Source organism: Schistosoma haematobium, chromosome 6 (genome assembly GCF_000699445.3).
Source record: "Schistosoma haematobium chromosome 6, whole genome shotgun sequence".
Classification (NCBI taxonomy): Eukaryota; Metazoa; Platyhelminthes; class Trematoda; order Strigeidida; family Schistosomatidae; genus Schistosoma; species Schistosoma haematobium.
In genome coordinates this window covers 18650516-18663805 of record NC_067201.1, presented here as the reverse complement: position 1 = coordinate 18663805, position 13290 = coordinate 18650516, and the positions used below count along the sequence as shown (strand labels likewise).

At 36.0% G+C, this 13290-nt stretch overlaps 1 protein-coding gene across 4 annotated transcripts in view; it reads right to left on the bottom strand.

Annotated features, from left to right (window-relative positions):
• Positions 1-13290, bottom strand: part of TM9SF3_1 (Transmembrane 9 super member 3) — a 40565-nt gene that overhangs the window by 3480 nt on the left and 23795 nt on the right. For 3 of the 4 annotated variants that reach the window (XM_051217034.1, XM_051217035.1, XM_051217036.1), the window contains 5 exons: positions 9204-9316; positions 6701-6773; positions 5768-5949; positions 3886-3992; positions 1166-1253 (listed from right to left, as the gene is read on the bottom strand). In XM_051217034.1, the coding sequence (XP_051065668.1) occupies positions 1166-1253; positions 3886-3992; positions 5768-5949; positions 6701-6773; positions 9204-9316 (563 nt within the window). Of the gene's footprint in view, positions 1-1165; positions 1254-3885; positions 3993-5767; positions 5950-6700; positions 9317-13290 lie in introns of all 4 variants that reach the window. The other variant, XM_051217033.1, reaches the window with a different exon arrangement.

Here is a 13290-nt window from a genome sequence, read left to right as displayed (position 1 = left end):
AACATCACAAGTCTTTAGACATCAGATACGTGGTTTTACTCACAGGTTACATGACTTGGAGTCTTCCCTAAGAAATATTTATCCTTATTGCAGATTTATACTTTCACAGTACGAAATTGACAATTAACACAGAAGTCTAACTTACTGTGTTTTCCATAAAAGTGAAAACACATTTACTACCACAATATGGTTTGAAGTACAGTGGCACTCACCCATGAGATTTGAAGAACTATGGAGAGTGAAGTCTGAATGTGTCCTAGTTTCTACTGGTGCGGAAGCTAGATGCATACCAATCAATTAACTGAGTTCCGAAATGTGAACCGTAGTATTCAGTAGCTGATATGAAAGTATCATAGACTAGAGAGCTCTGTCTTCGATGCCGCGATGTCTCGTTGGTGTGTACTTCAAAGGACTCCCAAGTTGGTCATAAAAACTTTATATTTATCAACGTAGAAGATCGCACATATTACCTAGGATACCAAATCACTGATTTGTTGTCTTTAATTGGTCTCTCAGGACAATAACACCTTTAGATGCGTAAGTAAATATGAAAACAGTAAAAATTGTTTTGGATGACGAATTAGTTTAGCTTTTATTAATTGGGAAAATGATATATTTCATCGGAGGAATTTCAGTCACATGACTTTAGACACACTTTTCCAAGAACACTCTGCGAGACTATAATTTACGGACGAACCAATCAGATTTGGGACAACAGGTCTTGGATTGTGGCGCATAATTCGTCCATCTATTTGGCTAAATAGAGTTTTGGTATTTCAGCTTATGTCAGTTCGTGATGAAAACTCTAAATCTAATTCCTCACGCTGGTTTATAACCATCATTTAGTTCCAGTTAATAGGTGGACATCCTCAACATCACTTTGGCGTCGCTCAAAGGTCGTCCATAAATTATAGTCTCAACGAACACTCAAACAAGTGAATTATTTAACCGTGTCTACATGATTTATTCTAGTTTATCTATGACAAAGCTTTAATTTTTGAAGTCATGGGTACTACGTTTGGGCCTCAGTAAGGATAACAACTTACTATGGTTTAACGTAAATTCTGCTGGAGAGTCTCAAACAAGAAGAAACACGCGTTATGTGTTTTACTATAACACAAGTATCAAATGAAAAAGATAAAAATAAATGAAAACAGGCGCTCACTGCCACATTTGTAGGATCTAATTGTAGAACAGTTTCAAAGAACATTCTCGCTTCTTCATATTCCCCTTTACCAATTGATAACAACGCACTAAAAAATAAATATATACCACTATCGTATAGCTATTTAACGAAGAGAAATATATACTTTACAGCAATTATCTAAAGTATAAATTAACATCGCCTGGAGCCCGTCAAAGGTTATTCATGATTCAAAGTCTGAGTAAATGAAAAGTGATGGATGTTAAGTTAGAAATCTCACTTTGTAAACCAGAATTTCACTATAGGAAAGCTAATCAGAAAAACATGTAAGCCAATTAAACTTAACACTGAAGAGTATTTATACAGAAGAATTATTACGTCTTAGGGTAAAAGCTGAGACTCTTCGGAAACTAATGGGTCGACGGCTTTTTTAATAACCAGGTCAACAATAAACATATAGATAAAAATATAATAACAGTGTGGAAGACCGTAATGATCACTCAAACAGTGACGGAAATTATGAGATAGAAATTGGCTCTCCTTAGCATAAGTGAAACCTATTGGGCATAATCTGTACAGAGATATGTGCTGTGAGAGATGAAGCTGTATTATAGTAATGAAAGAAAAAACGTGCTACGCATATAGCTGGTTGTACTAATAATCTTCAAAGAAGCACAAAAGTGAGCATAGAATAAGATATCCTAGGAACCTGGATCATCGATGCCTGTTATGAAACAAAACGGGAAAGAAATGATGAATCTCATGCAACGTTACGCTTCCACTGATGATAGCAGCAAAGATAGTAAACACCAGTTTTATGAGCCTTAAGTTACTCGTAGAGAAAACGACTGAGGAAAAAGCTTCACAATCTTGATAGAGGACTCAAAAGTTGAGATCTGGATGGACAATACTGAGTGAGAATGAAGTAAGAAATGATATAGACTGGTATAAATAGTAGAATAACAAAGAACCATCAAACCAATAGACTTTCAAATACAAAACTACAAGATTTTCCAACGCACGCTTAAATTGCAAATTTTTATCTGGATATCAATACTTTATATTCTAATTCACTCACCACGTCAAGTTTGACATGCATGTTGTCGTAAAAAGTAGCGAATAGGAAGGTTCAAACTTTTCATGTAATGGGTCATAAACAGTACTGTTGTATAATTAGCTCAGCCAAATTGTTATTTCATTTAATCAGTCTAGTGCTATCCAATTAACTGTGGTTCTAATTGGTAGATACACGTACATATTCATGAATTTTATAAAAATGCTTAATTGTATTTTTTTTACAACCCGCATATCGAATGTTCATAACTGTGTAGTTTCAACAGAAGTCCGAGAGGATTTTTAACGTGAACTGAGGCAGATCCTTTGCCAAGATTGACCTAGCTGATACATATCTACAGATCGAGGTAGATGAATCATCCTGAAAATCAATTACAATTAATGTACATTGAGGTCTATGTCATTATGCTCGCCTTCCATTTGAAGTCAAGTGAGACCTCGGCACGTTTCAGCGAATTGTGGATGTAATGCATACAGATATATCAGGTATCTTAGCTTACGGGAATGATATTATAATTTTTGGTACAACCGCAGAAGAATTATTTAACCGTCTAGATATGGTACTCTTACATATTAAAGATTATGGTTCTAAACTAAAACAAGATAAACGTAACTTTTCCACCAATCAATCGCAACGAAAAATGATGTGATCCGGAGAATATTAAGTCTGTAAAGCAAAGAACATCATCATTCGGCCTTAACTCCCTACAACCATTCATGGGATCAGTTAATCATTATGCATCGCTTAATAAATTCTTGAGCGAAAAGACGAAATGGAACTGGTCTCCTTAGTGTCAAAACATCATTAAATATATTAAGGAAGTGCCGCCAATCAATATGCTTCTAATATACTTTAGCCCTAACTTCAAAATAATTGTTGCCTCAAATGCATCGAACTGGGGACTCAAAGCTGGTATTTTTCACAGTCCCCAGGATGTCTACCCAAAGGATATTGATTATGCATCCGAGAAAAACAGCCAAACAGAATAAATACTAGTAATCATTTTTTTCAGTCGAAAAGTTTTGTATTATCTATGGGCGACATTTCATAAACCTGTTCTATCAATCTGGTTCACACAATGTATTCCAGTGGTAGACTAAATTTCTTCTTAGTAATAATTTTACTATAAAATATACGTCAACGACCAGTCTTGGACAGACTGACGGATTATCAAAACTAATACACCCGTCGATAAAAGTTGTGTTGTTGCCGCAATATTAGTTGAAGCAGAAGTAAACCGAGTTGTATCACATTTGACCTGTGTCTTGCTAGTAACGGTGAATATGCTCGAGGATGCTACACTGGCAGACTGTGAACTATAGCAGGTGCGTTAAGTGCACGATGGTCGAGTAAACAAAGTCAACAATGATTTATTAGAGAATTTTCGACGGCGTGATGCATTATCTATTACCAATTCATGCTCGCTGTTTGGAGGGCGTCTAGATGTCCAGACCACTCTCAGATGGCAAGTATTAAAGCAACTCCACCAATGTCATCCTGGCGTGGGACACATAAATATGTTATCACTCAGCTATGTATACTGGCCGATGATAGATAGGGTCATTGAGAATGTAGTAAACAAGTGTCTGCAATATGTTCAAGCAGTGTGCAAGGAAGAAATAAATGAACACGATAAGGCTTCATTGATGAATATCAGAAAATTTACTTATGAAAATTCTGTAGAATCAGTAATTGAAGTTTATAGCCCAGTGGAAATTCCGCATTAGGTAACGATCTGTCGAAAAGTGCTTTAGCCGTTTGCAAATCCCCAAACTAATAAAACATGAAGAAAACAAGGCGTAAAAATGGAAGAACATTGTATGAGAACCAATTAATGACTTATATGTGTGATCATTTGTAAATAACGATGAGCATTTTCTGAACAAAAAACATTTCTTTGTGTTACTTGATACGAATTCGTCTAGTTAATCTTTAAAGTAATTTCCATCAGTAAAGACTGGACCTATTATCGTCTAAATGAGACAAGTTTACATCATTATGGATTAATGTTTTTAAGACGTGAATTAGTAATTGAGAAAAGATGTGGTTTTTGTTTACTTGTTTTAGCTCAAGAACATGGGATAGTGATGTATGTAACACAAGTGGAATATGAGAAACATTCAGAAAACTGAAAATGTCATGTTAATCACAATAGAAGAGTAACCGATTAGTGACAACATACTATATACAACAATAGTAAATATAAAGAGAATTCTTTATCATCCTTATGGGTAATGGAAGATGCTGATAAAAAGTGTGATTCACCTTAGCAAGTTACCATAGCTGTATCGCTCAGTATAGAAGGTAAATTATTTCACAAACTAGTATAATAACACAAGGGCATAAGTGAACAATTTAACCAACATATCTTAGAAGAAATAGTTAAAACTGTATCTATTCAATGGCTGATCTTCAAAAAGTAAGTTTAAACGTATCATATGACAGACACCACATAGTACTGGATTCTGTAATGCTTGGAACGTATTTATGATAGTTGAAACATCTGTTCTTTGTTTTTGTTTTGAACAAATGCCCTGGTACGGCCGAGAGTGGGGAGAGTCCACTCTTTCTCTCGAAATGCTCTCACATGGCCACGCGTATATAGCCTCTGCCAGGGAAGTCCTACTCACTACCTTCTCGTGGCGGGGGTATTGTTTACGAAAATGAGAGGACGAAAAGCGAATGTCCGGCGCTTTAATCGGATCCCAAACCAATGGTGCACACGGGTTCCAGTATCCTGAGGGAACAAATGGCGTATGAACCAATTGTTGGTCACCGGCTTCCATGGGACTGCATCTCCTTACGATGCTCCACTGCCTTATGGATCAGGCCTTCAGGTCGAAGGCTCGGGGAGTGGCCCCTTAAGGAAGCCACCTGCTTCGGTTTGGGCACCCGGGCAGTATCACAGCCCTCACACATATCGAATGGGATTTGTGTGGCGCATATGTATTTGGTGCCTCCTTGTACCAATGTCTATGTGTTAAAATAAATAAGTTAAATGTACGTTTGTTCTGAGTATCTGGGTCCCACTTCCGTCAACCCAGATATAGAAGAAACGATTTAATAAAAACGTTTTACTTAACTAGAATAAATAGGGCTTCCTCGACAGCTGGGTTATTTCATGGTGCTTATCATTTTAAGGTTGCAGATCTCCTCATAGAGCTAAGAGCCCTTTTATTTTTTACTAATGTATTTATCACCAATCTTCATTTAGCATGTCATGTTGGCGGGACATTCCAAGGGTTATGAGAATCTGAAAGGTGGAGACAATTTAACAACGAGCGTTTTGTGATAAGAATGTCAAAAGGCTGTAGTATGCCTTAATCAAAATAAGTCAGTAATAAATGAGGTTACTCAATCTTTCCTGTCTTTTATTCGAGAATATAGTGGGCTTTCGGAACATTCCAATCAATTTCAAACGAAACTACTCTATTCGCCCATTTTTGAATGAGATTATAGCTAAAGCTGCTTAACCCTCAGTACAACAGTCCTAATGGTAAGCCGAGTCGATACTGCAAATGCTCTCCTTATTAAAAAAAAACACCTACCTGCAAATGAACACGACCAAGTAAACTACAGAATCCTCTAAGCACAACCTGATTATCACTGCATAGATGTGTTAATTGACGTACTATATTTAGTGCTGATTGATAATCTAACTTATGTAGAAATATTGATAAACAGCTGGAAAGCACCCGAATTTTACGAGCAGTCCATAAATTTAATGAGGCTAGATACAAAAGGAAACAATCATATTCTGAGATAAAGTTCGACAATTACTCTTTAATGGTACACAAGTGACAACAGGAGCCCTAATTGGAAATTTACAAGTTAAACTGCTGATCAATGAGGTAGAAGTTTACCTAACACAGATTATTCTGTCACGTAGTTTGATCCAGGCTGTATTTCGAAGTACAATATCGTTGAGTAGTTAGGCCAAAGTTAAAAATCATCCTCACTGTATGACTAGAGCACATTTATGATATGACTTACATTTGTTGTTTAATTTAATCTCTCTATGAATTCGAATGGTAAGGTCATTCATAATAACAGTAACAATTAAACAACGAAAAATAAGAATAATGTTTGAAAATATGGACTACTGAAATCTAACTCATTCAGTGAATAAGGTAGTGTTCACTGCAAAACTTGGAGTTCCTGAGTTCAAGACCATGTGCACTCGTTAGTGCTCACCATTGAGGAGTTTGAAGCTCGGATGAAAGTTTTTTTATCTCTCCCATTGTTTCTCGCTGATTCTCCGGTGTAATGTGTCAGTCTGTTACGAAAACTGGCTTCAAGATTGCACATAAATCAATAGGATAATTACCACACTCTTGAATATTTTGGATCCATTAGGAACTGTTTTAGAATAATGTGACAGGTGACTATAAATCACAATCAATATATAGTATCATAGCTGAGTATATATGACGATATATATATATATATATATAGTTCATTGTAGTATAAAATATTCATACCTTGTCGGTAAACAAGATCTGGTTCACTTATTGAACCATCCTCTCTAAAGCCTTTCTCTAAATTACTTTGAATCTAGAGTTAGAAAAAAGAAACTAAACTGAAAATTAATTTCTAAAAAAATATGACAAATAATGGGGTAAATCGCACAAAACTACACTAGTTAGACTGCATAATCTCCATCATTTACACCACCTCACTCAGGAAGTAAATAATTCTTAATACGTCGCACCAATAACTCAACAACTTAACAGGTTTTAACGTCACAACTGGGTCTAGCTTTTCTCCTAACTATTCACGATCCTAATGCTTGAAAGTGTCTAGACTGATTAAACCCCACATATTTTAAATTAATGGATAATAAAAACTGCTTTGATTACTGTTCGTGAAAGAAGAGACGAAACAAAGTTTCTAATAGTAGCGATCTTAGATAGGGGATCCCAAGATCATAAGCTGATCATACTTTAAGTATTCAACTTTAAAGAATCCTGTTACACACTTAATTTAGTTTTAACAGAAAGGTTGTATTCTCAAACGTCACACATGCATGATTCTAAAGTGAGCACATAAACACAAGTTGGATGAGGACAGAATACCATTATAGAAATTCTCAGAAGGGTAACGTAATGAACAACACTATAGAAATTTTCAGTCAAGTGAACGTGGGTTATCCATAAAACGAAGATATAGTTAAGATTGATAGTGGCTAGCAGTGGAATCCGGGACTCGAGTTTCTTCCTATTTGGGACCTGGTAGCTGGACGTACCTGCATTCCAGAGTTAATGTTCACTCTGGGACTCGAACCCAGTATCGTTCGCTTCAAACGCCATCGCGTTATCCACTTAGCTACTGAGTCCTGATAGCCACTTGCTTGTGCAATGGGGCGAAGTTTAAATTCACTTAGTATTGTTTACTTGAATCTTACCATTGATGTTTAGGACTGCAACTGATCAGTAGCTAAGTGAGTAACGCGATGGTGTTTGAAACGAACGGTACTAGGTTCGAGTCCAGGAGTGGACATCAACTCTGGAATGCAGGTATACCCAGTTGACGAGTCCCAAATAGGACGAAACGCGAGTCATGCATTCCACTACTAGCCACTAACCATCTTTGCTTAGAATATTTGTGAATTAAGGCAATGCACACAGTATGCATAGATGCCAATAAGAGACTGGTCAATTGCACTCTTAAACATCAATGGGAAGACTCAGGTAAACAATACCAAGTGAATTTGAAGATGTGGTTGTAATATATTTAGCCAGCAAGGTTCAACAGAGTGAATTTTTGATGAACTTATACTCTTCCTTCAGTAAAATCATTTCTCACTAACCAAGATTCAAAACCGTGTCAAAGACTAAATGCCGACCAAGTGTACAACTTTTTAGTAAAAAGACTTAGTTATTCAAACTAAACTGGTAGTGATTCAAATACATACTTGACGGTTTGAGAAAATGAATTGCTTAAGTGATTAATACCAATAAGTTTACACGCATACATTTAAACAGTATAAACGTTTTTATGATTTGGACATTGCTCCAGTTAGATCACAAATAACTTTTAACAATGGGTGGGTATTTTGACTGTTTGTGGACAAATTTAGTGGTCACATTCTCGGAAATAATCAACAAATCATGTAGTAAACAGGGTTGCAAGATCTATATCAAAATTTTCGATAGTCTAGCCAATGAGAGGAATTTCGGATTATGATTCGGACAACTAGACTCTTTGAGATGATTTCCGGCGAGTATTCTGTAATCAGTCATCGTTATCTTCGAAGGACTACATATATACGATTTCACTACTGCGTAAGTAATGCCGAGATCCAGTAACATTTATAGTATACCATATATAATTTCTCAAATAATTATAATCTTGAAATACCCTATTCGGCCACCTAGATACTTTTCATGCATGCTGCCCCCTCCAAATGTTATTCAAACCACACATTGCTTTCCTGACACTAAAAAGCTGAGACAATCAGTTTACGATAGAGAACCGCAGGAAGAAAGGTTGATGTGCTGGGCCGATACTTATAGATTTATCGTGAATACATAGGCAAGGTCTTACATACCGTGCAACTCAGTGACTTGAGGTGTCATCAGGTATGACTCAAAATGAACCTGACGAGTTTCCTGAAGGTTTCTGCTAGTTTTATTACAAACAGTAAGACTTGTAAATAAATGAAATCTACCTTGGTTTTGTTCTTTATCGAACTCGATTATTCGGTATATCTTATTTACGTTTTTGAATTGTATCTCTCTAATTCGTCATGATATTGTAAGTTCCTTTGACGTGGTGTATTTCTGACACAGTAAGTATATACACACGTATGTGTACTCATCCATCTAATGTATGAGGAATGTAGAGATACTGCACGGTGAAATAAAAGTAAATACAGTTGTTATTACTAGACTTTAAGTCGAAGCATAGTTAAGGGGTCAACAATAAAGACTAAAATAAGTAGCACTTCATCAAAAAATTTCAACCAATTGCAAATAAACGTACTCGACCAATAATAGCTAATAAGTAATATAGACGATCTAATGCTTCATTTGTACGATTTAAATTAAATGGTAATTCAGCATGAAGTAGTCTTAAAGAAAATGGAATGATAGAACCTAAGAGGAGAGAAAAACAAAAATGATCAAAAGTGCAGTTTTAAAGTAATAAAAAGTACAAGAGCACAAGTGATATAGATTCACTTCAACAGCACTAGTCTTTGCGTTTGAGCGAATGATAACGACCTATGAACTCTGTTCACAATCTCGTCTAGAACGTGAGTAGTACAATATTTTCGAAACATTTCCGCAAATTGACATTTAGTAATATTTTGTATTTGATTAATATTGTGTGAGTTAGAATTAGAGTTAATTAGGTGATTACAATTCACTCACGACTGAGCAAACAATCAAGAACGTACCACGAAAATAATTCAGACTCATATGGTAAAACATGAAGATGATTGGAATTATTAGGATTACAACTGATATGATTCATCAACCAGACTATTAAAATCAACCCAAATTATTCAAGTACCAAACGTAGTATCGCTCATGCTCAACAGCAATTTCATGTTAGTGTTATATCCGAGTGGAGATTAAATTACAGGTAACTTCCGAGGACTATTCATGGACTAATATTCTTATTGTATAACTACTCAACAATTACACTATGTATATTTATATCCCTCTTATGACAAGCTATATTTTGGCCTATAATTTATTATTGTACGATTTACGGTTCTTAAGTTATGTTCAGTTTATTAACTACTGCCTCCCACATTCACAGCCACTTTTTGGGCTTATTTGTGTACAAATATTATTTCCTATTTTATGGTACGTTGCGGTCTGTGTGATTGATATATAAACCAAGTATGCATGAAATAAACGATCTGCTCTGATTCGGAAGCTGGTATTGTGTTCTGGACTCAAGTGGAAGGGCTCGTAGGACATAGGACCAATAAGGACGCTAAACTGCCCACACCGGTTGAACGTCATTGGTTGGCCTAGTGTGAAGATTCGTATAAGTCGTATTCGGATTGGTAGATAAGTCGTGTGATCGAAAAGTCAGACATCCAAGGTCATAACAATTGGCGACGGGGTGGAGAAAAGTTTTGAACCCTCAACTTCAAGGTCATAACAATTGGCGACGGGGATTTTGGCAAAAACAAAATAATTGGGAGACGCAAGGTCATAACAATTGGCGACGGGGAATTTGGCAACAAAGAAATAATAATAATACAAGTGGTGACTCAGATTTTGGAAATAAATTATCTGTAATAAGTTGCCGGTGATTTTTGGATTAATATTATTATTAGCAGTAAAATTTTTATTTTAAAAAAAAAAAAAAATGTCAGATTCTTCAGAACAATTGCAGTTATTATTACAGCAGCAGCATCAAATGTTAGCTTCGCAACAACAACTATTGGAGGCACTTTTGGGTAAACTATCTATTCAACAAGGTAATCCAGATTATAGAAGTATAGAATCATATCTCAATCCAATTCCAGAATTTATATTTGATGCAGACAGCGGTCACACTTTTGAAGCATGGTTCGGCAGAGTAGAAGATATTTTTCGAGTAGAATTTGCTACTATGGATGATGCAAAGAAAGTCCGGCTGCTATTACAGAAACTTGGTCCTAATGAGCATCAAAAGTATAAAAACCATATTCTGCCTAAACATCCGCGAGAAGTTAATTTCGATGAAACTGTTAACATCCTAAATAAAATGTTTTGTGAACAGGCGTCTTTATTCCGTATCCGGTATAACTGTCTACAGCTGACTAAAGAGGCTGATGAAGATTATAATACGTACGCCGGAAGAGTAAATTTACAAGCAGAACGATTTAAATTAAATGTATTAACCAGTGATCAATTTAAATGCTTATTATTCATTTCTGGTCTGAACTCTCCTGTTGATGCTGACTTTCGCATGAAGTTGTTATCCCGTATGGAACATGATGATGAAATGACGTTACAAACTATCACCACTGAATGTCAACGATTAATAAACCTAAAACAAGATACAGCTATGCTGGAAACCAAAAGTGTTGTGCCCTCAAATTCTGTTCATGCTGTCAAGACAGGTCAAAGACAAAATAGTACCAAAAGTCATAAATATCACTCAAAAGCTCCTAAACCTGCAACTAAATGTTGGTATTGTGGTGCATGGCATTTCTCAAGATTTTGCCGGTTTAGAAATCATAGATGCACTATATGCAATAAAGTTGGCCACAAAGAATTAGTCTGCCGAACTAGAGAAAGTTTAAGACCAAAACGAACCAGACGTCCGCACCAGTACGAAAATAAGTATATAAACAGCGTATATTCTACACGGGCTCTAAGCGTAGCGAATAAAAGAAGATATGTGGAATTAATTGTTAATGGTGTTTATATTCGATTGCAATTGGACACAGCGTCAGATATCACACTAATCTCGAGACGAACTTGGTATTTAATTGGGTGTCCGAAAGTATTACCAACAGAGCACACTGCACGGAATGCGTCCGGAGATATATTGAAACTTGTGGGAATGATAAAATGCTCTGTTAAATTCCGAGGTAATTACTTTACAGGAAATTGCTACTTAACGAACAGACATGAGTTAGACCTTATTGGTATAGACTGGATAGATAAACTAAATTTATGGGATGTACCATTAAATGAAATATGCACAATGAAAGGCGCAAATAATCCTAGAGATCCACCCGCAGTTCATGTAACCAAGAAAGTCGTAACGATAGAAGATCTTTTGCAGAAACATAAAAACTTGTTCCAGAATCAATTGGGATGCTGCACAATTGAGAAGGCAAAATTATACCTACGACAGGATGTAAAACCTGTTTTCCGTCCAAAGCGTCAAGTTCCATATGCAGCTATTGACAAAGTCGACAAAGAATTAGACCGACTAGAGGAACTCGGTGTTATACAACCTGTTAATTATTCGGCATGGGCAGCACCAATTGTAGTAGTTCAGAAAGCGAGCGGAGCTATTCGCCTTTGTGCAGATTTTTCAACAGGATTAAATGACGCTTTACAAAATCATTCATATCCATTACCTTTGCCAGAAGGAAAACGTAATATTGGTAACGTGTCCAGCTCAGAGCAAGAAAATATTGTGCTAAATGCACATGAAGTTGTGACAATACCAGATGATCAGGAGCCAGATCCTGTAGATGATGCTCAGAGTCCAGAATCAAATGAAACACTACTGGTACTGTCTAGCTGCGAAAATAAACGTCAGCTCGAACAAAATTGTGGTCCACGTGCTATTAGTCGAGAAAGCTATGGTGACTCGTATTCAGAAAATAACTGGAGCAACACGATGAACCAAATTGTACCAGATGTTACTCAAAATCACCGGAAGACAGAATTTTATATTGAGTCAACTTATCCCATTTCTAATGACAGTGTGCCAGATATTGATTCTCAGAATAATGCATATGATTTTGATGAAACTTCTTATAACAATGAGGGAAATATGTCAGCTGAGTCGAATGATGGCCAAAAATCTAATTTAATTCTGTTAGACGTTGACTTTCTTAATGACTCGTTATCTGCTAACGAGATTCATAATGAATTTGAAAATAATGAACTCAGGTCAAAGGTCGTTCATCATCATCTAGTCATTTTTAGTGGATTCTCCAGTCAATACGAGAAACATGGTTTAAATAAAGTCCTACTAGTTGTAATTTGGAGCCATAAGGACCCAACATTATTTCGAGGAGGAGGAGAATGTTGAGGAATTTAAAGTCACATATAATTCTTTTTTTTTAATCAGAATCTAAAGTTGTAATTTTCAAAAAAAAAAGGGAGGTGTTATATCCGAGTGGAGATTAAATTACAGGTAACTTCCGAGGACTATTCATGGACTAATATTCTTATTGTATAACTACTCAACAATTACACTATGTATATTTATATCCCTCTTATGACAAGCTATATTTTGGCCTATAATTTATTATTGTACGATTTACGGTTCTTAAGTTATGTTCAGTTTATTAACTACTGCCTCCCACATTCACAGCCACTTTTTGGGCTTATTTGTGTACAAATATTATTTCCTATTTTATGGTACGTTGCGGTCTGTG